Source organism: Dermatophagoides pteronyssinus, unplaced genomic scaffold (genome assembly GCF_027571235.1).
Source record: "Dermatophagoides pteronyssinus isolate colony J.1.1.1.1 unplaced genomic scaffold, Derpt_VIB-CSIC_2022.12 sq0030, whole genome shotgun sequence".
In the NCBI taxonomy this organism is placed as follows: Eukaryota; Metazoa; Arthropoda; class Arachnida; order Sarcoptiformes; family Pyroglyphidae; genus Dermatophagoides; species Dermatophagoides pteronyssinus.
Window position 1 is genome coordinate 119,950 of NW_027461554.1, and position 26,136 is coordinate 146,085.

General features: G+C 27.1%; 8 protein-coding genes and 1 long non-coding RNA gene across 13 annotated transcripts; 5 read left to right on the forward strand and 4 right to left on the reverse strand.

The window, feature by feature from the left end:
* Positions 1 to 865: 865 nt before the first annotated feature.
* On the forward strand, positions 866 to 2,601 carry LOC113789782 (protein lethal(2)essential for life-like). Its single transcript, XM_027339362.2, has 2 exons — positions 866 to 1,186; positions 1,281 to 2,601. The coding sequence occupies exons 1-2, from the start codon at positions 1,035 to 1,037 to the stop codon at positions 2,029 to 2,031; spliced, it is 903 nt and encodes a 300-aa protein (XP_027195163.2). The 5' UTR covers positions 866 to 1,034; the 3' UTR covers positions 2,032 to 2,601.
* A 3,321-nt stretch (positions 2,602 to 5,922) lies between these two features.
* LOC113789684 (corticotropin-releasing factor receptor 2-like) lies at positions 5,923 to 9,767 on the forward strand. Its single transcript, XM_027339252.2, has 6 exons — positions 5,923 to 6,747; positions 6,836 to 6,927; positions 7,056 to 7,407; positions 7,506 to 8,056; positions 8,123 to 8,262; positions 8,332 to 9,767. The coding sequence occupies exons 2-6, from the start codon at positions 6,900 to 6,902 to the stop codon at positions 8,821 to 8,823; spliced, it is 1,563 nt and encodes a 520-aa protein (XP_027195053.2). The 5' UTR covers positions 5,923 to 6,747; positions 6,836 to 6,899; the 3' UTR covers positions 8,824 to 9,767.
* On the reverse strand, positions 8,114 to 13,954 carry Rint1 (RAD50 interactor 1). Its single transcript, XM_027339358.2, has 7 exons — positions 13,025 to 13,954; positions 12,843 to 12,962; positions 12,539 to 12,776; positions 12,327 to 12,467; positions 11,616 to 12,249; positions 8,304 to 11,529; positions 8,114 to 8,238 (listed from the first exon to the last, which is right to left on the reverse strand). Exons 1-6 carry the CDS (start codon positions 13,874 to 13,876, stop codon positions 11,352 to 11,354), a joined length of 2,163 nt encoding a protein of 720 aa, XP_027195159.1. The 5' UTR covers positions 13,877 to 13,954; the 3' UTR covers positions 8,114 to 8,238; positions 8,304 to 11,351.
* Positions 9,949 to 11,311, forward strand: LOC113789781 (polyprenol dehydrogenase-like). The gene is made up of 2 exons (XM_027339361.2): positions 9,949 to 10,854; positions 10,929 to 11,311. Exons 1-2 carry the CDS (start codon positions 9,949 to 9,951, stop codon positions 11,157 to 11,159), a joined length of 1,137 nt encoding a protein of 378 aa, XP_027195162.1. The 3' UTR covers positions 11,160 to 11,311.
* A 107-nt stretch (positions 13,955 to 14,061) lies between the features above and the next one.
* On the reverse strand, positions 14,062 to 16,878 carry LOC113789697 (uncharacterized). 5 transcript variants are annotated; one of them, XM_075823504.1, is made up of 3 exons: positions 16,620 to 16,878; positions 15,738 to 16,083; positions 14,062 to 15,650 (listed from the first exon to the last, which is right to left on the reverse strand). In XM_075823504.1, exons 2-3 carry the CDS (start codon positions 15,889 to 15,891, stop codon positions 14,212 to 14,214), a joined length of 1,593 nt encoding a protein of 530 aa, XP_075679619.1. In that variant the 5' UTR covers positions 15,892 to 16,083; positions 16,620 to 16,878; the 3' UTR covers positions 14,062 to 14,211. The 5 variants fall into 5 exon arrangements, with proteins under 5 accessions (XP_075679619.1, XP_075679618.1, XP_027195067.2 ...); XM_075823503.1 differs by having other exon boundaries at positions 15,738 to 16,150; XM_027339266.2 differs by lacking the exon at positions 16,620 to 16,878 and adding an exon at positions 16,277 to 16,564.
* A 1,103-nt stretch (positions 16,879 to 17,981) lies between these two features.
* Positions 17,982 to 18,936, reverse strand: LOC113789686 (uncharacterized). Its single transcript, XM_027339255.2, has 2 exons — positions 18,919 to 18,936; positions 17,982 to 18,851 (listed from the first exon to the last, which is right to left on the reverse strand). The coding sequence occupies exons 1-2, from the start codon at positions 18,919 to 18,921 to the stop codon at positions 17,985 to 17,987; spliced, it is 870 nt and encodes a 289-aa protein (XP_027195056.2). The 5' UTR covers positions 18,922 to 18,936; the 3' UTR covers positions 17,982 to 17,984.
* Positions 18,937 to 18,978: 42 nt separating this feature from the next.
* Positions 18,979 to 19,741, forward strand: LOC142645932 (uncharacterized). The gene is made up of 3 exons (XR_012846956.1): positions 18,979 to 19,110; positions 19,292 to 19,522; positions 19,594 to 19,741. It is a non-coding gene; the product is annotated as an uncharacterized LOC142645932 (long non-coding RNA).
* Positions 19,742 to 20,277: 536 nt separating this feature from the next.
* On the reverse strand, positions 20,278 to 23,200 carry LOC113789683 (DGAT1/2-independent enzyme synthesizing storage lipids-like). The gene has a single exon (XM_075823492.1). The coding sequence runs from the start codon at positions 21,547 to 21,549 to the stop codon at positions 20,470 to 20,472; it is 1,080 nt and encodes a 359-aa protein (XP_075679607.1). The 5' UTR covers positions 21,550 to 23,200; the 3' UTR covers positions 20,278 to 20,469.
* Positions 23,201 to 23,364: 164 nt separating this feature from the next.
* LOC113789827 (ceramide synthase 1-like) lies at positions 23,365 to 26,070 on the forward strand. Its single transcript, XM_027339415.2, has 5 exons — positions 23,365 to 24,977; positions 25,074 to 25,230; positions 25,294 to 25,474; positions 25,531 to 25,840; positions 25,924 to 26,070. Exons 1-5 carry the CDS (start codon positions 24,765 to 24,767, stop codon positions 26,053 to 26,055), a joined length of 993 nt encoding a protein of 330 aa, XP_027195216.2. The 5' UTR covers positions 23,365 to 24,764; the 3' UTR covers positions 26,056 to 26,070.
* Positions 26,071 to 26,136: the final 66 nt, after the last annotated feature.

A 26,136-nucleotide genomic window follows, 5' to 3' on the forward strand; every position in this document is an offset into this window, starting at 1 on the left:
TTCAAAAACTGATGATGATGATGAAATTCTGGAGAGAAAAAAAAGATGCAACAAACAAGAAGCAACAGTAAAAAACAACGCCCTAACAATAATAATTTTCTTCTAGTAATTCTCGGTTCTGTTGTTGTTGTTGTTGCTGTTGTTGTTGTTGCTGTTGTTATTGGCATCGATTCATTGAATTCAAGATTCAAACAAACATTGAATGTTGAAAACAAGAAAGAAAAAAAGAAAAATAAGCATAATTAAAACAAAATGGGGAAGAAAACAAAAAACAAAAAATCTATAAATTTGAAAATCTATTTTTGAAAAGAATTTTTCCTTCTTGCTAATTTTTTTTTTCATTATTAGGTTAGAAAGGAGAAACGAAAAAATAAACTTATGGATAATCATCATTACCAGAACAAAAAAAAAGCTTGTGACTTTTTTTTTATATTTTCATACAACAAGTTCATTATGGATTGATTGAAGTTATGTTGAATAAATGATTAAGAAGAAGAAGAAGAAGAAGAAGAAGAAAAAAACATCCAGAATAATGAAGAATGAAGAAAAAAAACAGACGAATAGAATAAGTAGAATGCAGAATATTCTGAATTTTGATGAATGATAATAAAATAAGATTTTCGTTCTTTCTTTCTTTCTTGTTGAATTCCGATGTAAATAACTTTAAATAAGGATTTATTACCACTAATACTAATCATCATCATCATCATCATTAAGATGTTGATGAAGTTTTTTTTTCTCGAGATTCTATCTTTCTATATAGATATATTCCTGGCAGATTAACTTATTTTTTTGTTGTTGTTGTTGTTGTCTTTACTGAATTTATTCATTACTGAACACGAATATGTATAAGAAGAATTATTTCATTCAAATAAGATTAGTATTGTTTTCATCGTTGATACGACAAGATTCTTTGATTTTAACATTGCAATATATTGCATAATACAGAGAAAAATATATATATTTATTAATTTGAAAAAAACAAACATCTAATCGATATTAAAAAACATAAGAAAATAAACAAATAAATAATCATGTCAAGATATTTTCGTCCATTAACTGGTGATCCATTTTGGGATTCATTTTGGACATCGGAACGTTCATTTTTTGATACACATTTTGGTTCAACATTAACTGAAGAGGATTTTTTTCCATCCAATTATTTTGTTCGTCGTCGTCCGCTTGGGTAAATATATTTATTTATTTTAATTTTGTTTCTATTTTTTTTTTCATTTGCAAATTAATTATTTTCGAATCCAAAATTAAATATAAATATATAGTGCACCAAGAAGTCCATTGATTGCACCACATTCACCTATAATGCCCAGTCATATGCATCCATTAGATAAAGCTATGTATGGTAATAATAGTGTACAACAAACAGGTAGTGTTGTTGGTGGTAGTAGTGGTGGTGCTCCAATCGGTGATCTGATTCCAGCTAATGATAAATATCAGATTATGGTTGATGTATCACATTTTAATCCGGATGAAATATCTGTTAAAATGGTTGATAATGCTGTTATTGTAACTGGTAAACATGAAGATAAAGCTGATAATTATGGTTATGTTTCAAGACAATTTTCAAGAAAATATCTTTTACCGGCTGATGTTGAACCTGAATCGGTAACATCAACATTATCGGCTGATGGTATACTTAGTATACAAGCACCACGTAAACCATTACAAATTACTGATGATACAGCTGGACGTAGTGTACCAATTGCTATTAGTAATCAAAGTTTATCACCAGCATTGAATTTAGTTCCACCACAATTTCCACCAACAACAGCTACAGCATCAGCACAACCACCACCACCAATGCCAAGTGGTTTATCCGGTACAATGACTATTGAACGTAGTGTTCAACAACAAACAAATACAAAAACAGCCCAAGATCAAGGTTCATCAAATGTTGCTGATAATGTTGGTATGAATATACCTATTGTACAACAACAACAACAACAACAGAATCTAGCATCTCAACCTAATCAGCAACAACAACCGCCCCCACCACCCCCACCAACTCAATAAGTAAAATTATCAGAATATTGGATAATTTTGGAGAACAAAAAAAAAATAAATAATCAAAAACTAAACAAACAACGATGATTTCTATTCAATATATTAATAGATTCTATTCAATTATCTGAAAGAATTCATTAACAATAACAGGATTTGTTTTTTTTAATCCAAAAACAAAACAAAACAAAAGAAAAAATTTCTATTTTAAAAAACAAACACAAAAACACATTTGATAATATAAATTTCTATTCTTATTTTTATCCAGGTGAAAGAACACACACATACACACACACATACACAAACGCTAAGTTAGGTCATGCAAACTGAAATCGAAATTGATGTCATCACACATTTTGTATACAACAATGGTCAATGATTGGCTGCCAATTTCAGTATACACTGACTGACTGACTGACTGACTAACTAACTAACGAAGTAACTAACAAACAAACAAACAAACAAAATAACTGGACAATAAAAGCATCATCATATAATAATAATAATAATAATAGAATTTTTTTGTGTTGCAGAAATAAAATAACTGAAAAAAAATAAAAATAGCATCATCATTTTTTTAAATTTCTTTTTACTTTCACACTGATCATACACACACAGACCATATCGACAACAAACAAATAATTCGTTGTCGTTCATCATCATCATCATCGCCATCGATTTGATTTGATGCTACTTTTATCCATTATCCAAGAGAGAAAAAAAAAGAATGTTGAAAAAAAAATTTGCCAACCAACCAACCAACCAGTAAATAATGTCAAAATAATTTTTTAAAATAACAACTGAACCGAACCGATAAAAAAAAACCAAATCAAATAGGATGCTGTTAAATTGACCATTTTTCTTAAATTTTGATGTTTTTTTTGGCTGAAAAACTGTACATGTTTTCCAAAAAAAATATCCAAGCAATTCGCCATACACATCAATGTACTTGGAAAGTAACATTTATGATGATGATGAAACAAAAAAAAATGAAAAATTATTCAATTTTTCAGGCAACCAACCAACTGCGAAAACAAAATAAAAAATCGGTAATCATCATATGACATGTTGTGAATGAATGGATTGTGGAAAACTACAACAGCAGCAACAACAGTAACGAATGAAAATAAAACGCATCACGTTTTTATCATTGAAAATTATTTTCGGAACAAAACATGAAAATAATGCTGATGTCGGTGTTTAATAATAGGTAAAAAAAATTAATCACAATTAATCGATTGTGATATGATTGGTTGATCAAGAGATCATTGGTCTTTTCTTTCTTTTTGTTGTTGATGGGGATGTATGTACGTTAACCGAACAAACAAACAAAATCTATTTCCGAACTTTCGATTTTTTCTAATTTGAGTATTAAAAAAAACCCGAAGATTATCATCATCATCAAGGAGAAAACATTGAATTGAAATTGATTTTTGTTTTCGCCTTTTCATCTCTGTTACCTGTTCATCATTGTCGATAATAATGATGATGATGATTTCAATTTCAAGTTTGTTGCCGTCATTGTTGTTATCGTTGTTTTTTCTTTTTTTGGTTCGGTTTTCGAGGTTATTGAAAGTATCCAAATGAAAAAAAAATCACAAAATCATTCTTCGTCATTTTTTTTTTTGTTCTGACTATGATGAATGAGATTTTACAACAACAAGCATCCATTGCCAAAAATAATAATAAACCAAAAAAATTTTCCAATCCAATCAAAAGAGATTACCCGATGCATCAGGTAATATACCAGGTAATATAATGTTGATTATAGATCTAAAAATATCGACAACAACAATTTTCTTACTCTTCTTTTTTTTTGCCGAAAAAACGAAATTTATGAAACCGAATTGAACAACAACAACAACAACAAAATCCAGACAATTTATCATCATTATCATTGACAATTTCCAACAATGTTTGTTGTTGTTGATGATGATGACTTTCAAATGATGATACAGTGTGATAGTGAAACAGTAGAAATGAACAATCGAAATATCATTGTTTAATAATAATAATAATACCAGAAGTAATATGAGAATTTGTTTTGATTGATTGGTTGATTGATCGCTTGAATAAGAGAAAAAAGGCAAAAATGAAAATGAAATTATTTTGTTTTGGTTTGTTTTATTTTGAATAAAAAAAACAAAATTTGATTGACGTAAAAATTCAATTTTTCTTTAATATTTGGGAATTCTTTTCTTGTAGATGAACGGCTGGCGAATTTTTCTTTCCTTTTTTTTACTCATTTATCATTTCTTATTATTCCATAACGGGTCGATATGAATCGATAAAGAAAGAAACCAAGTGGAAATGAAATAAAATTCAAGTGACTATAGTCCGCAGAATCATTACTATGAAACAGGTCCGCATTCTCTCTATTCTATCTATCTATCTATCTATGTATCAATTTTTTTTTCATTTCGATTTCTTTTGTTTGGTCGATTCACGAACATCTTATTATTTGCAATCTGAACATTGAAAAGTGATGTGCACCCCAATAATAAGTGTTAATAATAATTATGATTGATATTCACACATTTATTTTGTTGGTACAAACAAAAATTTAAATCAAAAAAAAAAAAAAATGATTCTGATTTTAATGATGTTCACTTTTCTTTCTTTTTTTCTAACCCAATTACTGTAACATGAATCTTCATTCATTCATTCCGGTTATTTCTGTCAGTCCGACAGATCCGTTACTTTGTTGACATCCGATGATGAAATTCAAATTTTTTCAAATTGAATAAAATTCTTTCTTCCGGTTTAGTTTAGTTGCCTAGTTTAGTAAATGTTCAAATGAAATAATAATAACTTTTTTCATTTTCTCGTCATTCTATGTTTATTTCGATTTGGCAATCGATATGAACATCAGTATGTCCAGCAAAAAAAAAAAAGTTTTTCACATTTTTTTTCCGTTAACAAACAATAATCATGGCCAGAGAATCTGATTGTCAAAATGAAAAAATATATTTCATTTTTTTTCCTGTCACCTGTTTATCATCACCAACACCTTTTTCTTTTTGTTTTTGTTTGTTATTTTTATAAAAATTAAATTATCATCATCATGGTTAAATGAATACCAATGTTCGTCCATCAAAATCTAATAATGATGATGATGATTATTATTATTATTATCATAACAACAGCTATATTTCATCACACAACAAGATGAATTTTCGTTTTTTTTTCTTGTTTCTTTCTTCATCCGATTGAAAATCATTACATGTTTGTTTGTTTGTTTTTTTGGTTATAGCATTTTGTTGTCATCATCATCATCGTCGTTGTCGTTTTTTTTTTTTTTTTTGTAGCAAATAAATAAATATAGACAAAAATAGATATATGTTCTGTTATTTTACCATGTTAAACATCTTCATCATCATCATCATCAACCAATCATACGGAACGTTTTTTGGTTTTTTGTTATTGATAAAGTTAATGTGTTTTTTGTTTGATTCGAACATAAAACGATTAAAAATAAAAAACATTGAAAACGTTTTTGTTGGTTGGTTGGGTATTATCCCATCATCGAAAAGAGTGTGACAAATTTTTTTCATTTCAATCTTGTTTATCTGACAAAAAAAAAGAAATTTTGTTTGTTTGTTTATTTTTCATTTGATTTAGGTGATTTGAAATTGAATTCAGTGGAAAAAAAAATTTAATGAAAATCTTCTTCTCTCGAATTTCACCTAGAATTTTTTATTTCCCCGACAAAAAAAAATTTAAATATTTCCTTTCTTTCTTTTTCGACAAAAAAAAATATTGAATTTCATCGAATCGAATCAAAGAAATTCATTTTATTTAAATATTTATATTTACGTAACCTGATATTTGGGAATATATTTTTTTTTTTCATTCGACTTTCGTTGAAAAAAATAAAAAATAAACAGTTATTATTGTAAAATAATATTCCCCCTTTTTTTCAATCGATCGATCGATCAATGTGTTTTTATCGATTGATCATTCGATTGATCAAATGATCAAATAATCATATAAATAAACATACATACATCAGAGAGATTGAATATTTAAATCGATATTGATCATCAAATCAATCAATCAATCAATTAGTTGTTGTTATCATTGATTGATTGATGGTGAACTTGAAAAATTGTTGTTTTTTTCTGTTAATTAAAATACAAAATTTGTCAATTTTTTTTCGTCATTATCATAATTTGTTAATGAGTTTCCGTTATCATAATTCGACTTTTCCCAACCGACCTATGCTTGTGTGTGGGTGGTTGGTTTGATTTAATTTTAATTTCGATTTTTTTCGGTGAAAATTCCGTAACTTTTTCTTTTTTTTCTTCTTCTTCAAATCTTTCATTTTGCTGAAACTTTTAGGCATTATATTTATCACAATTTTCTTGTTCTATAAATTCAATCAATTCACCATCATCATCATCGTTTGTCACTAAATTTCTTTGAAAAAATATATTTTGTTTTTTGGTTGTAATTTGACATTGATTGTAACAATAATAAATCATCACTTTATTTACATTGGTTACAAATATTATTTTTCATTTATTATAAATTATTATTCTACAAAATTTCTTCATCATCATCATCATCAATTATCAAGAATTCATAAATAGTTTTTTTTTGGACATTCCTTGTATCATTTGATCGAAATAAGTTGTGATGTGAAGTGAAGTGAAGAGAAGAAAAAACAGTGTAAATTTTCATCGGAAAATAATAATAATAAGAAAATTGAAGAAAAAAAAAGATTGAGTAAATACATAAAGAAATAAAGAATTTCTGTCTGTGTAACAAAGCAGCCTTATAAATAAAAATATTATTATTATTATTATTATTAAAGAAATAAAGAATTTCCAAATCATCATCTTTATCAGAAAGAAAATCTACAGAAGAACCATTCAAAAATGGCAAAAATACCAAATGATTCATCGAGTAAGTTTATGATAATTTTGTTTCTGTTATTAATTATTAAAATTTGGGAAAAAAAATTATCAATTTTGATTATTTATCGTTTTATTAATGTTTTTTTATATAAATATTGTATTAAAAAAATAACGAAGATTTAATGTGTGAATCATGGTGGGATGGTATTTATCAATGGCCAGAATCAAAACCTAATACAACCGTACAGATACCATGTCATAAAATATTTGCATTAACAATGGGTAATATTGATGCTGATGATTATGATCGACAAACATTATATGCATTAAGACAATGTTTACCTAATGGCCAATGGGGTTGGAATAATTGGACAAATTATACTGATTGTTTAAATCTTTTGGCAATGCAGGAAAAAGATTCATCAACAACTTCACGTATACAAGGTGTTGTTAGTTATATAGCATTTTTATTATTAATAGCATCAATGGTTTCATTAATCATATCGATTGTAATATTTGTCAGTTTCAAGTAAGTTTTGATGTTAATATATTGACATGTAAACATATCTTATGTCATATCTTATGTTTTTTCTTTTATCTTTTGTATGTTTGGATATTAAAAAAAAGACCATTGAAATGTTTACGTATCAAAGTACATAAGAATCTATGCATAGCATTATTGATGAATTGTTGTCTATATATTATAATGAATTTATTGGTTAATATACAAAAATTAGACATATCATCTAGTGTACCTTGGTTCTGTAAATTATTAAAAGCATTTAATATCTATTCATCGATGGCAACAATTAATTGGATGTTTGTTGAAGGTTTTTTATTCCATAAAACATTATTGGCACCATTCCATCAGAATACCCGTATATATTTATTTGGTTATTATTTTATTGGATGGATATTTCCGACAATTTGTGTTGTTGGTTGGGCATTATCGGTAGAATTTTTATCATCCGTACGAGAAAAACTTTGTTGGGAAGGTTTTGGTAATAGTAATACAATATTTATCGTTAGTGTACCGATGATTATTTGTGTTGCTGTTAATTTTTTATTTCTTATTAATATTATACGTATTTTATTGATGAAATTACGTGCTGATAATAAATCGGATATTGTCACAATGAAAGCTATTAAAGCTACTGCATTTTTAATTCCATTATTGGGTAAAGTTATTGTTGATTTTTTTTTAAAATCCAGGATCCAGAATTCATTTTAATTCATTTTCTCAGGTATACATCATCTTGTCGTATTATATAATCCATCAACATTTAATCGTAAATTGGTTAGCATTTATATTGTTATCAATATTATGTTTCAATCGGTTCAAGGTATTATCGTATCGGTACTATATTGTTTTACAAATCAAGAGGTAAATTATTATTATCAATGTTATTTTAGATTAAGACAAACCTTTTTTTTTTTGCTAAATAAAAACCAGGTACGAAGTGTTTTAAATGCAGCATGGTCAAGAAGACGTATGAGTTTGGCAAATCCATTAACAAGCGGTACAAATGTACTACCAGGTGGCGGTAATAATCAAAATAAACAACAACAACAACAAAATCGTTTACGACGTCAAAGTAATGGATCAAATTCAAATTCATCATTAATTATTAATAATATTAATCAACAACAACAACAACAACGATTTAATCAAGATAATAATAATTGTAATGAACTTCATTTGCCATCAGCTACAAGTTCACGTTCATCATCACCGATGCCAACGGGTAGATATTTCAACAATAACAACAACAACAACAACAAAAACATCAATAATAATCATCTAAAGCCACCAAAACAACAACAACATTCATCATCAAAACGTTCATCATCATCATTATCATCAACAATGATGATTAGATCGAATGAAATTGGTGGACAAATTATTATCGATGATGATAATATTGTTAAACATACTGATTTATAATTATATTTTTTTTTCATTTGTTTATTTTGCAAAAAAAAAAGAAAAGAAAAGAAATCTTATAAATTTTTTCTTTTGTTTTGTTTTGTTTTTTTTTCATTACGAATTTATCTTATTTTGTGTCTGTGTGTGTGTCTATGAAATCGTCATCATCATAAATAAATAAAAAACATTAAAACAGAAATTACATTTCAATTTTTTTCAAAAAAAAAAAAAAAAAATTTAAAGCAATTAAAATCCGAAAAAGAGAATGAAGAAAGAGACAAAATAAAAAAGTTTTTTTTTCAATAATATAATTAGAATATGCACCGAAATTAATTTTGTTTTTTTTTTCAAACGAAATGAGAAACTTGCTTTTGACATCATCATCATCCGATTGCTGATGGGTAAAACTTGTCACATCTTACAATATATTGAAAAAAAACTACATTAACAGATCATAATCAGGTTAAATTCCTTTCATATTTGAAAATCTGAAAAGAGAAACAGGATTCTCAACAACAACAACAACAAAAAATTATCAAATGGTTTTTTTGCCCTCTCTATTTGCAGTGATTAGTAAATTTTTTTTTTTCAATCTTTTTTTTCGTTGCACAACAAAAAAAAAGAGATTTTCAACGAAATTGGATTGAAAACAAGCTTGAAGATAGATATAGCCTCGAATAAAATTTTCAACCGAAAAAAAAATATCCAACACACATGATAAAGAAGAAGAAGAAGCAAAGATGATGCCTTAAATAAAAATTCATTGATACAAAACATTGACTGATTGATTGAATGAATGACTGACTGACTGATTGACCTTGTAACACACGACATGACACGTCGTACATATTAACAAAACCAAAAAAACAAAAAAAAAAGATTCTGCTATTCGCCATAATGATGGCGTTCAAATATTGACATTTGTAATTGTGATTAAAATCAAATTAATCCTGTGTATTGAATCCTTTGTTTTTTATTTTATTATTTCATTCTTATATAATTGCAGTGATATATCGTGAATTATCTGAAATTTTTCATTTTCATTGCCATCTTTATCATTTATCATTCATTGTTTTCGTTGTTGTTGTTGTTTTTTGTTGTTACTGTTATTGTTAAATTAAAAGAGATTGAATAAAAAAAACCATGTTGGCCATTAATGATTATAAATTTTGGCTATTAATGTATCGTATATTTCCAAAAAATATTATCGATACAGTATTTACGATAATAACAGCCATACAACTTTATTTACTTGGTGCACGTTATGTTCTTAAAGAAATACATCGAAAATTATCATCAAAAGTAAGAAAATTATCCGCCAATGAACCAGATATACCAGATGATTTAACTGATTATGTTGCCGTTGTAACTGGTGGTTCACGTGGTATTGGTCTTTCAGCGGCTAAAGATTTATATCGTCGTGGTTGTATTGTAATTGTAACATCATCGGCATCAAGCCAAATGGAAAGAGATAAAATGGCTGAAGAAGCAAAAGAATCGGTAAAACCAACAAATAATAGTGGTAATATACTTGTATGGCCAATCGATTTTCGTGAAATGTCAAGCGTTTTTGATTTTGTTGCACGTTTTAATAAAGAATATGGTAGTCTTGATATTTTAATCAATAATGCTGGTGTTATGTTTGTGGATAAAAATTTTACATCCGATGGTTTTGAATATCATTATCAGATTAATTATTTAAGTCATGTATTACTTACATGGTTATTATTGCCTGCATTGAATAAAGCAGATAAAAAAGGACCAGCACGTGTTGTTAATGTATCATCATCAACACATTATCCACGTTGTGCATTTCTTGATGATCTACAATCACAAATAACACCATATTCAGCATTCCATGCATATGCACAATCTAAATTATGTCAAATTATGTTTACATATTATATGGCTAATTGGTTACGTAGTGATGTTGGCCAATCATATCGTGTATTGATAAATTGTTTACATCCAGGTGTTGCAATGACTGGTCTTTATCAATATGTTTGGTGGGTACGATTATTTCCTTGGCTAGCATCATTTCTATTTCGTGTATGTATTTTCTTTCTTTCTATCATTATCTCTCATATAAATAATTTCAATTTTTCACAATTTCCACTATAAAGACGGCTGATGAAGGTGCCGAAACGGTCATTTATTGTGCATTATCAACTGAAGTTGAATCCAGTGGCTATTATTATGAAGATTGTTCATCATTACGTTCATCAAAATTTTCAATGAATAAAATCTATCAGAATCGTTTGGCCGATTTAACTCGTAAACAATTGGCTAAACTTATTGAAAAATATAATCAAACATATCCCGAATATAAAGTACCACAGATATTGGCCTATTAATTACTTATTGATAATCACACTGAAAAACCATTCCAAAATTTTTATTATTATTATTCCATGACTAATGAAGTTGTTTCTTTTTAATTTTTAATTTTTTTATCATAAAAAACAAAAAAAAATACATTTCATTAAAAACAATTTTTTTTACATTACATTAATTGGAAATTGTTTGTTTTGCACATCCATTTTTATTCAGTTGAATCCAACACGTCGATCGATCAAAGCCAAAACTGTTGATGGTTTCAAACTATAAATGCCCAATGTTTGTAAATATAAACGAAATTCTTTTTCACTATCCACTTTATGTCGTGCTTGAATAATATGATATGTTTGTGGATTTAAATCGAATACGACTAGACAATCAGAAATTCTACGTTTGTATGTGTGAGAGAGAGAGATGTATAAAAGCATGACATTATTTTTGAAATAAATTAATTAATTCAAATAAAAACTTACGTTGAAAATGTAAATACAATGTTATGATCAGAATAAATGATAAAAATAGCTTTGAATGCATGTTCAAAATCATAACGAAGTTGTTTAATACCATCTTTGTTAAATTGTAATTCCATGATAAAATTTTCGAAAAAAGCCTCCTGCAATCGACCGGCAATTTCATATATCAAGCGATTAAACAAATTTTTCGAAATGTTTTTCTGAATCAAATGAATTTTGGTTGAAATATCATTGAATAAAGTTATGGCTTCATTGGTCACTTCGATTGGCTGATCTCCTTGCAATGACATTCCGTGCCATTTTAATTGTTTATACAAAGAAAGATGATTTATAAAGTCCGATACAATTAAATTGATTACACGATTAGATATCTCGTCAATCATATGAATGAACATTTCATTTACTCGATCCAAATCTGATTGAGGCAACATTTGTTTGGAAGCCAAATCCATCGACATTGAATGAATGAAATCAAAAGTGTTTAGAATACCAAAAAATTTTTCACTGAATGGCCATTTCTCTTGTAAATCATGTATTTTTTGCGACAAACGTAAACGAAAATCATCAATCATATTAATAATCAAATGCAAGTATTCGTTACGCAATTTATCCAATGGAATGTGTTTTGATCGTTCTAAGAATCAAGTTAAAAAAATTAAAAATAAAAATCAATGCTAAAAATAAATAATCATCTCATTCAATCAAACGAACCGATTTGACGATTGATTAGAGCAGCGAATCCATCAGCAGCTTCACAGATAATAAATTCATTTTCGAATGCTAAATCATGTTCATAAACAGAATTCCAAGAAGTTTCTGAATCCAGTATATTTTCAATACATTCATTAATGCCTGTTGTACGTGGAATGACGTCAATCAAAAACTTGTCCATTAATAAGATAAGAATTTTTTTTTGAACTTACGATTTCGTTCGATATTCAAAAAACGTTTATAGTTTTGTGTATCGGAAAAAATATCAAACAATGGGCTCAATTTTGGATGATTTTCGTATAAATCCGGTACAATTAAATTAAGTTGTTTACTAAAAATAATAAGTTCGTCGATTGTACGGCCAAAAATATGATCATTATCTTCCATACGTGGCAAATCTTGGCGTAATTTTTGTTCAATCAATTTCACAAAACATGAAATTAGTTCAACCTGTTGAACAATAAAAAAAACTGTTGAATGATCAACCAACAAGATTAAAATTTTGAAATAAATTACCGTAGCAAATTTTCCATTATCACTATCGAAAAAAAGAATCAATGTTTGATCGACCAAATCACGTAAGAAAGACTCATTTAATGTGATCCATTGTTCTAATGTACAAAGATACCATTCAGGCTAATGGAAATAAAAAGAAAATCTTAAAATAATTTGCTTTTAAATCATGAATGAATACTTACATGTTCTAAATCGTTCAATTTAGAACCAGAATCCATGAAATGATGATCGAATCGTTTAACAAATGGTTCGAACAATATATCGAATGGATGATAAATAATACGCTCTTCATTAATTGAAGTGAAAATTTCCGATTGAAATGTTTCGGAATCTATTTGCAAACGTTTCGAAAATCTACCACTTTCTAATTCTAATAATGATCGAAATGTTGAAACAAATAATAATTGATAATCGGTCAAATTTTTTGATATTTCGGGTCGTAATGCAACGTTAGTCTGTGGCCATCCAATATGATCGAATGTGTATTTTAATAAATCGGCTAACAATGGAACAATTTGATAAATATCTTTGATGAAAAATTCCTTAAACATTGTATACAATTTTGAAGATTTCAATACATCAATCTGTATTAAGACTTCCAAGTATTTGATAAGAGCAATAAAATCATAACGAACCGAAGTAACTTTTGAGTTGATCATTTCAATAGACAATTCTCGATACTGTTCTCGAAGTATACCGGTTTCTTGTTTCAATCGAGACATTCTTGTTTGAGCCATTTGCATTAATTGTGCAATTAATTTTGATCGTTCACTGAGCATTATATTAGCCAATGGTCGATCAATATCGGATGTATCCTTAGTATCAATATCTTTTTCATAATCACTAACAGATTCTTTAGCTTCGGCAATTTTTGCTTTGAATTTGTCGATAATTTCTTTAAATTCTTCCATATCTGGATCAAAATTTTCACATTGATTGAACAATTTTTGACGAATATTGTTTAAACAATCTTTTTGCATTTCAAATACTTTTATCTCATTCATTATTGCCGATTGATTGGAATTTTCCATCATTTTTTTCCCGGTCGATAATAAATCAAAACAAATCGAAATTGTTTGCTCACGTGGAGAAATATTTCCAGATAGAAAAAAATGGAAAAAAAACTTGCCGGTAATTTTTTTTTTTAAATTGCAAAAATTTATTTTTCAAAAAACAAAAATTGAAATTCGGTTTTTATTTCATATTTACAATTTAATTTAATTTAATTTAATTTTGTTTTTTTTGTCTCTTTTAATCAATCAATTAATATGGATTATTATTATTATTATTAGCCATAAAAATAAACATTAAGAGAACGTTCATGTTTTTGTGTGTTATTTGTTTTTGAAATTACTTTTTTTTTCATCAATCAACGAATTATTGGCATATGTTGATGATTATTGTCAATATTGAATCGAAAAAATGCACGATTAATTGCTGTAATATCATTGGCAGAAAATTCTAAATCTTTTTGTTGTTCATTTTGTTGTTGTTGTTGTTGTTGTTGATAGGCAATAATTTCATCAAGATTATTATTATTAAAATGATTCATGGCACGATTTGTACGTTCAAATATTGAATATCTTTTCATAAGATCATCAAATATAGCTGAATTTGAATAATATGCATCATGAAAATCTTGTATAAAATGATTAATATCATTTCCATTATTCGATAATAATAGACGTGGTTCGACCATTTTGATTATTGATTGTTGTTGTTGTTGTTGATCATTATTATTATTAGTGCTTGTTTCATCCAATGATGGTTTTATCGTTGTTGTCGTTTCGATTTCCATATTATTGATTGTTGTCGATTGTAATGATTGTTGTTCATCCATTGATCGACTATTGATTATTGTTTCATCATTGATTGGAATGCCGGTTGTTGTTGATGTTGTTGTTGGTTGCCAATATTTTCCACCAAAAACCTGTAATAATTGTTTCATTCGTATCATGTGTTCATTGTTATCATCATCATCATTGAATTGATCATCACTATCATCCATCCGTGTTATTGTCATATTGATTATTGGTTCAATGATTTTTATTATCATTTCTGGTACATTTTCTTGAAAAACTTCATCCATTGTTGTTGTTGTTGTTCTGGTTGTTTCAATCGGATTATTTGTTGTAGCCATACGATCCACATTCTCTGTTGTTTTACCATTCCCACCATCATCATCATCATCATCATAAAGTTTAAAATGATAAATATTTTGATTATCAAAATCATCATTATTATTCATAGTCATAGTCGAAATAGTCGTACTATCATTTTGTTCAATAATTTCATTATTGGCAATTATTGTTGTAGGCATCATTGATTCGATTGTTATTTTTTGCTTATCATCATCATCATCATTGAATACGATTTGTGGATGTGATTTTTCGGTCATATAATTATCAGCAGTAGTCATATCCATCGGCATTATTGTTGTTGTTGTTGTTGTTTCGAGATTTTCCGCTTGTCGATAATTATTGTAGATAATTAAATTATCATCATCTACATTGTTAGATATAAAAAATGGTTTTGCTGTTGTTGTTGTTGTTGATTGTGGCCACAATGGTATCATTGTTGTTTCGAAATCTTTTCCTATTTTGATCGATTCCGGTTGTTTAATATCCATTGTCGATGTTGTTGTTGTTGTTGCCGTTGTTAAATCTGGTACCATCGATGATGATGATGACGATGATGATGAAAAAGTGGAAATATTTTTCGGAAAAATTGATTGTAATATCTGTAGATATTTTGACATGTTCATATGATTTGTACTTAAATTTGGATCATTCATACTACTGTTATTTACTAAGTTAGTTGAAAGAGAAAGGCAGAAAAATTTAAATTACAAAATTAAGATTATATGAACAAAAAACAAAGCAAAAATAAACTTACATGGTGACCAATAATACCAGCTTAATGGATTAATTATCGTTGGAAATGATAATGCCTGAATTGAACGATTTTGATCACTTATAATCATAATAATAATGATAACCGAAATGATATCGGATGTTGATAGTGGAAATTTTTTCGAAAACATCATCATTTTTCGTGCTTTCTTCAATGCTTTTCAATATTTTTCAATGGTCAAAATCACAATTCAATTTCAACTGAAATTAAGATTTTTGTTTTTTTTTGGCTAAAGTTGATTTTGATTTTGAAATGTTGGAATATCAAAACAAAACTGGGCCAAAGTAATTTACAAAAAAAAACCCTGTAAATCGTTGGGTCTATATTGCTGAAATAGACGAAACAAACAAACAAACAAACTTATTGATGGAATAAACTAAAACTGAATGATGGTCCTAACAAATAAACAGACCAAAAAAAAAAAAATTAAAAGAAAAACAACCGAAAACTTTTTTTCAATCATTGAACAACGAAAACACACCGACCGTATACACACACACACACACTTGTTATACACCAACCTGAATATACCTGTTCGATCGACGATACCCACTATCGTCATTATTATCATCATCATCATTATCACTACCATGGTCAGAACTACAAACAAACAAAAAAACTTTCCCTCAACACCCAAAATACAAGTGAAATTCTTTTTTTTTTTGGCTAGAAAAATTTGTTTCGCTTTTCGTTTCGGAATGTGATGATGATGATGATGATGATGATGAAGAATCTAGTCCAACCTAATCGATCGATCGATCGATAGATCGACCTGGCTTCAGTAACAACCTTTGATCAATGTAGCAGCAACAACAGACACTTGCACTTTTAATTATCTTTAAACACACACACAAACATACATACCCCCTATATATATGACCAATTGATTGATGATAATGGCGGTGATAATGGTGATGATGATGACCATTAAAATATTATAGACCAAAATATTGGTCAAAACAAAATAATAATAATTCACTTTTACTTTTAAAGGTATTCATTCACCTTACTGTCTGTCATGTTGCCAAAAAAAAAACAAAAACAAAAGTTATGACCATGGGTTTTTCTTTTCTCGGAAAAAACAACTAAAATGATTGATTGATTGATTGATGGATTTGAAAAAGAAAAAAAAATTCAAAAAACACATTTCCATACATATAAGCTGACTGACGATATATTTCATATCGATCAGCAGCAACAACAACAAAAAAAATGAATGAATTTTAAAATAAAATAAATAACAGAGATTGGCCGGTTTTTTTCCACCATTTTTTTTTTTTTTTGGAGAAAAAAAAGATGGCTTTTCATTTTCCCCATCATTTAAAACAGTCGCGCAAGCTTTTCTCCGCATCATCATCATCAATTCTCAATTGGCCAAGTTTCTCTTCATTCAAACTGAATGAAAAATCGTCGGGATTTTTTTGATTTATTTATTTACTGATTTTCATTTGTTGTTGTTGAATTTGGCTAGATATTTTTTTCTTTCATTTCTGTCCCACATTCGTTCTATATAATCTTTGGGTCATAATTTTCAGTTTTCATTTTCATTTTCGGTTACGAAAAGATGATCGAATCACGATTTTCATCCATTATTCAATTTTTCTTTTTCTTTTTCTTTTCTGAATTCTAGATCTATAAATTTTATTATTATTGGTTTAGACAACAAAAGTGGCCAAAAGAAACAACAAACAAAAAAATAAATCTAGCTCAAAGCATCCATTTTTTTTTCTTCTTTTCATCGATTTTTTTTGACCACAATTGCAAACAATAAGCAAATCTTTGTTATAATCATCATCATTTTGGCCACAAAAAAAACTTTCACTTGTTGAACAATTCTTTGAACAATATAAAAAAAATCATTGATGTTTTCCTTACTGTTCAAAGATTCATCATTACTGTAAACTAAATTCAAAATTGATTTGAATCAAAAAAAAATCTAGATTTTCAGCTCACAAAAAAACTGTTATTTTTGTATTGATAAATATTTTTAAAGGTCAAAATTATATAAAATAAATCAAAATATCTAGGTTTCAAAAGTTTAAAATAATTTATTTTTGGTTAAACATTCATCATTATCAGTTTTTTTTAAGATTACATTTATTCATATTTCAGATAGTTTATCTTTCTTCTTTTTTTTCGGGTAAAAATAGAGAGAAATAAAGATTTTTTGGAAAGAAAAATATGTCAAATGAATCTAGTTTTCGTTTTATTTTAATTGAAAATGAAAATTCAATTACGTCCACGTGGATTCAATGATGGTATTGTAGAATTTTGATTCCTTAAAAATCTTGAACTAAGATTATTATTTATAGAACCATTATTACCACCATTATAACGACGTCTTGATGGTGATGGTGTTGTTGTTGTTGTCGTCGATGATGGTTGTAATCGACCAGTTAATTGTCGATTATTTGATTGTAAAGATGATGATTGTTGTTGTTGTTGTTGTCCTAATAATCGATTACGAGCTTTTTGAATATTATCAATTGGACGTTGTGTTGTTTGTTGTTGTTGTTGTTGTTTATTTCTTGCCGATATTGGTGGTACTGTTACTGAACGTTGTCGTTGATTTGCTAAATTTCTTGATGGTGATGGTGTTGTTATTTGTACTTTTATTAATGGTGGTGTACTTTTAATAAATGAAGGCAATGTTGGTTTAGGTTTTATTAATTGTTTTGGTTGTAAACGACGATCATCATAACGGCCATTACGACCAATACCACCACGTGATGGAAATAAACGTGCAAAACGTTCATCACTAAATTTTGTTTTTGAAAAATTTTCTAATTCAATATCAGATTCAAATGATTTACCATCATCTATATCACCAATATCATCATTATTATTATTATTATTATTATTATTTGGACTAGCCTCGATACTAAAATTTTCATTAGTTATTTTTGAATGGCCACCATTAATATTGGATGGAGAATTATTATCATATACACCAGTATCATAATCTTCAAATGTTGTCGATGATGATGATGATGATGGTTGATTTTTTTGCAATGCAATCACAATTGTAATCAACAATAATTGTTGTATGATAAACCAATTGATGAAAAACATCGATAATAATGATGATGATGATTTCTGTTCAAAATCGAATATTATAATTATAAAAAAAATTTAATTAAATTAATCAAATTAATCAAATTACCATTGTAGAAAAAAATGCGTTTGGATATCTTTTTTTCAGCAACGAGAAGAAAAAAACGAAACTGAATGGAAAATAAATTATCACCGTTGTTTTGTGTTTCTGGATCAAATTTTCCGAATGATCTGAACAATCTTTTTTTTTGTTGGGCACAGACAAAAAACAAATCCAGACAAAAGGGCAAGGCTCAAAAATGTAAATAAATGAAATGTTTTTTCTCGTTGATGTTTGATGTTTGTTGATGGATCCAAAAATGGATCACGACCTATGATAATAATAATAACAATAACACAACATATTTGTTGTTGTTGTTTTTTTTGGATTGTTGTTGAATTATTTACTTAAATTTTTTTATAATTTTCATATTGGTTTTCAGGATGAATTCAATTCAATTCAATTTTTCTTAAATCGGACAGCAGCAGCAGCAACAGAAACACAGATTGAATAAAGAATTTCAAAATTGAATTTAACGATAAGTAAAAAAAAATCGATGCTATCAATGTTATTGATTGTTCACATTTGTTTGTTTTGTTTTGTTTTTGTTTCAAAGACGGAACTTTTGAATCATTCAGACTATCAATATAGCCTGAAGTAACATTTATGAATGGTAAGAAAAATTTTATTTGTGATCGTGTTCATCATCATCATCATAATCATCATCATCATCTTCTTCGTAAGGGAAAACCATTCATAATCATCATCATAGATTCAAGTAAAAGAGCCCAGGCAAACAAACAAAAAAAAGAGATGTGTCCGTAAAATATGTATGGTGGTGGTTGAAATCAAGGGGAAAAGGAAAAATAGAAAGATAGATAGACTTTTTTTTTCGCCCAAAAGCAAGTAAGTGAAAAAAAAGTTGCTTACTGACTTGTTTTTTTTTTTGCCAATTTTTTCTTCTTCTTTCAACAGAAAAAAAAACAAGAAAAATCAGGATTTTTTGTTCTGCTTTTTTGAATATAAAATATATTCAAATTAGTTTGTTTATCATCATCATCATCATCATCATCATCAACAACATTCTCTTTGAATAAAATAATTATCTTTGATAATCGTGATCATCATCTTTGAACGAATTTTAAACGAAAAAAAAAACTAAACTAAAGTAAAACAAGAAACTTTTTTCAAGCAAAAAAAATTATTCAATTGAAGAATTGTTCTGTTGAAAATAAAGAAAGAGAGAAAGAAAGGCAATGAGAAAAGAAAAGGCATTTTTTTTTGACCTACTGACCTTTTAAGGCCTAATATTATTTATTAGACCTTTATTTTTCTATGGAAAAAACAAAATTTTTGTGCATATACCATTTATAGATTTATAATTTATCAAATATTTTCTTTAAAAAATTATAATTATTTTTTAGAAAAAAAACAAGAATATTTTTTTTATTTCAAACAAAATTATTGTCAACACAATTTTTTTGTATATTTTGTATTTATAAAAGTAAAATGTTCATGACAATGGCCCAATTTATTTTTTATATTATATAATTATCATTCGGGTTATTTATAAAAAATAATAATAATAATATAATCTCAAATGATGATGATGATGATGATTCATTCATTTTTTGATGTTTCAGTACTACTAATAGATGTTTTGGACAAATGATTATCACATTTAATAAAACGTTCTTTAATAGCACCAATAATTGTTGCCGGAAATGTTTGATACTTAACAATCATATCATCAATAGTTTTTTGACATATCCTTGCTAATTCTTCGGGACTATCAACCGAATCATAATGAATTGGTTTACCAATAAATGATGTTAATTTAACAGGAAATCCACCAAAAAATGGTACAACAGGTATACGTGTTAATTCATATAATGGTTTCAATAGAATTTGAAATATTCTTGGTATTATATAAATTTGACGAGAATTTTTCGTAAATATTGGTATGATATCAACTTTTGCTTCTTTAGCAACACGAGCAAAACCACAACGATTATTCCATAATGTTTCATATTGTGTTGTTGCAAATTGTGCTTCTCTAGTTCCACCTGGTGCAATAACAAGTAAATGTCCTTGTTTTAATGTTTCAATACATTTGGATGCTGGACCAGGAAAAATATAATCACGTATTAGATTACCAAATATGAATAGAAAACGATCACCAACAGCACGTGGAAAACGATGATATTTTTTATAGATTTTATTATAAACAAATATCATATCGGTTGGTAATATACCATGATAACAAATCATTAATGCTGCACAATTTGGATCATTTGGTATATTTTCAATGCCAATAATTTCGTACGAATGTGCCAGCCATGCGTACAGATCGATAAGATTTGAAATAAAATTAGCCAAACAATTGAATAAATATAATTGTTTAGTCAATAATGAATGGCGATATTTTTGCCATATTGTTTGTTTTTTATCATTATCATTATCATCATCATTATTAATCGATTTGATTCGTTCGGTCAATCGATCACTTGTTGCAATGAATATAACAAACAATGAATGTAATGCATTCGGTATGAATGTAAAAATAATCATGTATATTAACATCCAATATAATTGTTCAGATGAAATATATGAAAATGATATGATCAATATGAATATTGATGGTAATTTATATGCCTGAGCAATGATTGCTCGTTGGCTACAATCGATTGCCATTATCATTATTTGTTTTTTATATGATTTTTATTGAAAAACACATCAAAAATTTAATTTTTTTGTTTATCAATTTTTTTTTACAATTCAATTTGTTCTATCATTTGATTGATTGATTTATTTATTTATTGATAATGTTTCACAAAGTTCAAAGATTAACAACAAAAACAACGAAATTGGTTTTTTCCTGAAAATTCTTTTTTTTTAAACAAAACCAAAATATTAGTTCCACACACGCACACACACACACAAACACAAAACATTAACACATGATGCTAAAATAATAGATTTTATTTGGAAACAAACGGGAAAAAAATGAATTGCACACACACATAAACACCCGTCAACCACTATGAATCAATCGATTCCATTGATCAATAATAATGATGATGATCGAAACGAGATCAATGGTCTTGATAGATTTTTTTTTGTCTTTTATTTTCAATAATAATAATAATAATAATAATTGTTATTGAACCACAATGTAAGAAAATCAATCCATAAATAGTTGTTGTTGTTGTTGTTGTTTTTGTTGTTATTTCAAGGAAGGATGCATTTGTATCTACGAATACATCCATCCATCCATCCATCGATCAATGATCCATCTATCTATCTAAGCCATTTGATATTATTGCTATCATCATCATCATCATCAACATCAATGTTTCTTTGCCATTTTCAATCTTTTTTTTTAGTTTAGTTTTTTTTAGTTTAGCTAGTTAGTTAACTGTATTTTGTTTCATTCATTCATTCATTCATTGATGTTTAAATGTTCAATGTTCGTTTGTGTGTGTGTGTGTGTGGATCCTACCACCTGTAATCAAGCCAAAGTTAACAGCAAAAAACAAAAAAAAAATCCAACTAACTGGCTTGCTTGTGTATTCCGAAAAGCAATGTTGTTTGTCCTTCCAATAAACATGGTGAAATTTTTTTTTTCATTCATTCATTCATTCATTTCCCTATCTGTTCGTGTAGATCCAAAATGGTGGTCAACATCAACATTATCATCATCATCATCGATTGATATCATTAAAGTAATAATGAGCAACAAGTTTTTTTCAGTACACTTTTTTTTCTTCTTCTTCTTCTTGTTGTTCATTGCGCCAATTTTTTTTCATCATCATCATCAGTATCATTTCAGTAAAAGTTGTAATTTATATTTCAAAATAAAAAAAAACATGGTCAAAAAAAATTGTTGATTAGTCAATCTCTTTCTTTTATTTCTCTTTCTTGTTTCTCAATTAATATTATGTGTGTGTTGACCAATCTCAATCAAAATAATTTCATTTGTAATCAAAGGAAAAGAAAAAAGGGAGGAAGGGGAAAGTAAAAAAAAAACGAACGAGTTTTTCTCCTTCGTTTTGTTTCATATCGACTCTATTGAATGTTCCCAATTCATTACAATAATCATGATTTTAAAAAAATTATTGATTTTTGTTTTTTTCCTTACTTATTTCTTTAAAGATGATAAGATTATCTTTATGTTTGTTGAAATGAACCTAGTTTGTGTGTGTGTGTGTGTGTGTGACTTTCACTTTTCCTTCCGATAATGATGATGATGCAAAAAGGAAAAAAGGAAAAAAACTTGTTTCTTTTACTTCATCATTATCCATTATCATATATCGACGGTCATCATAAGCTTTATAATTTGACAATGGTGACTATTTTAACATAAATTATTATTAGTCATTATTCAAGTCAAGGAATATTGAAAGACAATGAAATATAAATGAATCATTGATTTCTGTACTTATAATTAAAACATTATAAATACAAAAAACATTGGAAATTGTACAACAAAGAATAGAATTTCTGATTGATATTTCTGGAATTTAACCTAAAACAAAATACAATTTTAAAAATAAACAATAAACAACAGCAACAACAAAAATGTACTTATATTGGATACATATCAATCAATATCAGGAGATTTAATATCATCAATATTTTGTTTGTTTTGTTGAATTGATTGTATCATTATCACCAGCATTATTATTATTAAACGCCTATTTCACAAACACAAATAACATTGATTATTTTTTTAATTGGAACAACAACAACAACAACAACGATAAAAAAAATGTCATAGACTTTAATAAAGTTTCGAGAATTTTCCATCATCCATACATCCCATCAATATCATTTTTGTTTTTTCAAACAGGATACATAACAACAACAACAACAACAACGAAATTTTCATTAATGAAAATATTTTTCGTTGCTGTTTTTGTTCTGATAGTAACCAGAATAAAAAAACAAAATCATTTCAATCATTCTAGAATAATTTAAATGATGGCGAAGAGGGGCGAAAATTTATATCGGTTTTGTTTATCTTTTTTTTTCTCCTTGGCTTCAATCCTGATTATCAAGGGTGGAGGTATTATTGTAAGTGTTGGCCAAAAAAAAACAAACAAACAAACAAACAAAAACATTTACATGAATATCCATACATCACATTTCGTACAAATGATGAATATAACTGATGATCATTAAACAAACAAACAAACAAAATTATTATCGATTATCGATCGATTTGGAAATGAATGAATGAATGAATGAATGAAAAAAAAGAAGCTGTAACTTGTTGAATATGTAATATTATAATATTGATCTTGTCTAGTTTTTTTTTATGTTTGCCATTTTTTTTGGTTATCATTAAACTTTCATTTTCATTTTTTAAAAAATATTTTATCTTTACTGGTTGTTATGGTCACATACAAACAAACAAACACAAACAAACATAATCATAATCAAAAAGACTCAACATCACCACCACCACCACCTACCTGCACCACTTATAAATCACATCTTTTCTTTTTTTCTTTTTTTTCTTCTATTCCTATATTTGTTTATTGTCACTCTTATTGTATTATCATCATTTTTGTTGTTGTTGTTGTTGTTGTTGTTTATGATGCTAGCTCATAGTTTCAATGATGATGATGATAATAATAATAATTTCAATTAATAATTTTTGCAAAACAAAAACAAAAATTACATTGAATTGATTGATCATCATCATCATTATTTTATTACAGTCATCCTTGTTTTTTTTTGTTTGTTGCTTCTGTAAAATTTTGTCAAACAAATTTAGGTTCAACTACCTACCCATCCATTATATTGAATTTATTTGAATTTTCTTTTTCTTTTTTTTTCAATCGTGTGCGCGTTGATATTTGTTGTTTATTGTCGAATAATATTGTAACAAAACAAAACAAAAAAAAAAAATGATGCAAAATTATCTAAATTTATTCAATCAATCATTAAGATTAACGATTGATAAATATCCACCAAATTTTATTCAATATAATGATTTTGATAATGGTTTAAAATTATTATTTAAATATAATGATAATTATCAACAACAGATGGCCTTGATAATAGTATTTGCTATTATTATGACCATTATTCGTAAACCATTATGGACAAATTTTATTCGGGTAATTTTTTTTTTTTTTTTTTTTGTTATTGAAAATGTTTTATCAATATTTGTTTGTTTGTTTGTTTTTTTTTTTTTTGAAATATAATCAATCAAGAATATTCTCATAAAAAATGGTTATGTTTCAGCAAGAAAAGAACGAAAATTTATCGAATCTGGTTGGGCATTTTCATTCTATTCAATAACAACTATTATCGCTTTTTATATTATTCAAAATAATGATTTTCTAAATGATCCAAGTCGTATATTTGCCGGTTTGTTGTCTATTTAATTGAATTTCCAATTCTTTTTCTTATTATTATTCCTTTTTTTAACAGATTTTCAAATTGAACAACCAATACCATCAACAATAAAATATTTATATTGGATGGAAATCGGTTTCTACATACATTCAATATATGCTGTTTATTTTATTAATTCATGGAAATATGATTCATTGGTTATGATTATACATCATGCTGTTACATTATTTTTATTATTATTTTCTTATTGGGCTAGGTATGTTATTATTCAAAATTTATTAATGAATTTTTCTCATTCTTTTCTTCCAATAGAGTTTATAATGTTGGTGTTGTAGTAATATATTTTCATGATATCTGTGATGTCATACTTGAAGGAAGTAAATGTTTAGTTTGTTTAAAATTTTCATTAATCAAATATCTTGAATCAAAAATACGTATTATTAATCTAATTTGGTTTATTGTTGCATGGTTTTATTATCGTATTTATCTATTTCCAATGATTGCACTAATGGAATCGATAAAATTTATCAATACAACACTTACAAATGATTTATTAACATTTGTATATGGTCTTTTTATATTCTTATGGATTATTTATTGTATGGATATATTCTGGGCTGTGGTAATTTATTCTTTTATATATATTATTCATTTGTTTCATTTATTGATTCATTTTCTTTCTTTTTTTTTATCATTTTCTTTTAGCTAATCATCAATTTAATCATCAATAGTGTATGGCGTAAAAATCGTATAATAGATGATCCACGTGATTCTGATGGTGAAGATGATGATGATGAAATGGTGGATAATAATTCAAATAAAAATAAAAAAGATTAATTATAATCATATTTATATATTTTAAAGTATTAATTAATGATAATCTAAACAACAACAAAAAAACAATAAATGATGATGATG

Coding starts and splice junctions, on each gene's coding strand:
- LOC113789782 (XM_027339362.2), top strand. CDS start 1,035: ATGTCAAGATATTTTCGTCCATTAACTGGTGATCCATTTTGGGATTCA. Junction 1,187..1,280: donor GTTCGTCGTCGTCCGCTTGG/GTAAATATATTT, acceptor ATAAATATATAG/TGCACCAAGAAGTCCATTGA.
- LOC113789684 (XM_027339252.2), top strand. CDS start 6,900: ATGGCAAAAATACCAAATGATTCATCGA. Junction 6,928..7,055: donor AATACCAAATGATTCATCGA/GTAAGTTTATGA, acceptor AAAATAACGAAG/ATTTAATGTGTGAATCATGG. Junction 8,263..8,331: donor ATTGTTTTACAAATCAAGAG/GTAAATTATTAT, acceptor AATAAAAACCAG/GTACGAAGTGTTTTAAATGC.
- LOC113789781 (XM_027339361.2), top strand. CDS start 9,949: ATGTTGGCCATTAATGATTATAAATTTTGGCTATTAATGTATCGTATA. Junction 10,855..10,928: donor TAGCATCATTTCTATTTCGT/GTATGTATTTTC, acceptor TCCACTATAAAG/ACGGCTGATGAAGGTGCCGA.
- Rint1 (XM_027339358.2), bottom strand. CDS start 13,876: ATGATGGAAAATTCCAATCAATCGGCAATAATGAATGAGATAAAAGTA. Junction 12,963..13,024: donor AATTGAACGATTTAGAACAT/GTAAGTATTCAT, acceptor TATTTCCATTAG/CCTGAATGGTATCTTTGTAC. Junction 12,250..12,326: donor TCTAATCAATCGTCAAATCG/GTTCGTTTGATT, acceptor CTTGATTCTTAG/AACGATCAAAACACATTCCA.
- LOC113789697 (XM_075823504.1), bottom strand. CDS start 15,891: ATGATGATGTTTTCGAAAAAATTTCCACTATCAACATCCGATATCATT. Junction 15,651..15,737: donor CTGGTATTATTGGTCACCAT/GTAAGTTTATTT, acceptor CAACTAACTTAG/TAAATAACAGTAGTATGAAT.
- LOC113789683 (XM_075823492.1), bottom strand. CDS start 21,549: ATGATAATGGCAATCGATTGTAGCCAACGAGCAATCATTGCTCAGGCA.
- LOC113789827 (XM_027339415.2), top strand. CDS start 24,765: ATGATGCAAAATTATCTAAATTTATTCAATCAATCATTAAGATTAACG. Junction 25,231..25,293: donor TCCAAGTCGTATATTTGCCG/GTTTGTTGTCTA, acceptor TTTTTTTAACAG/ATTTTCAAATTGAACAACCA. Junction 25,475..25,530: donor TTATTTTCTTATTGGGCTAG/GTATGTTATTAT, acceptor TTCTTCCAATAG/AGTTTATAATGTTGGTGTTG.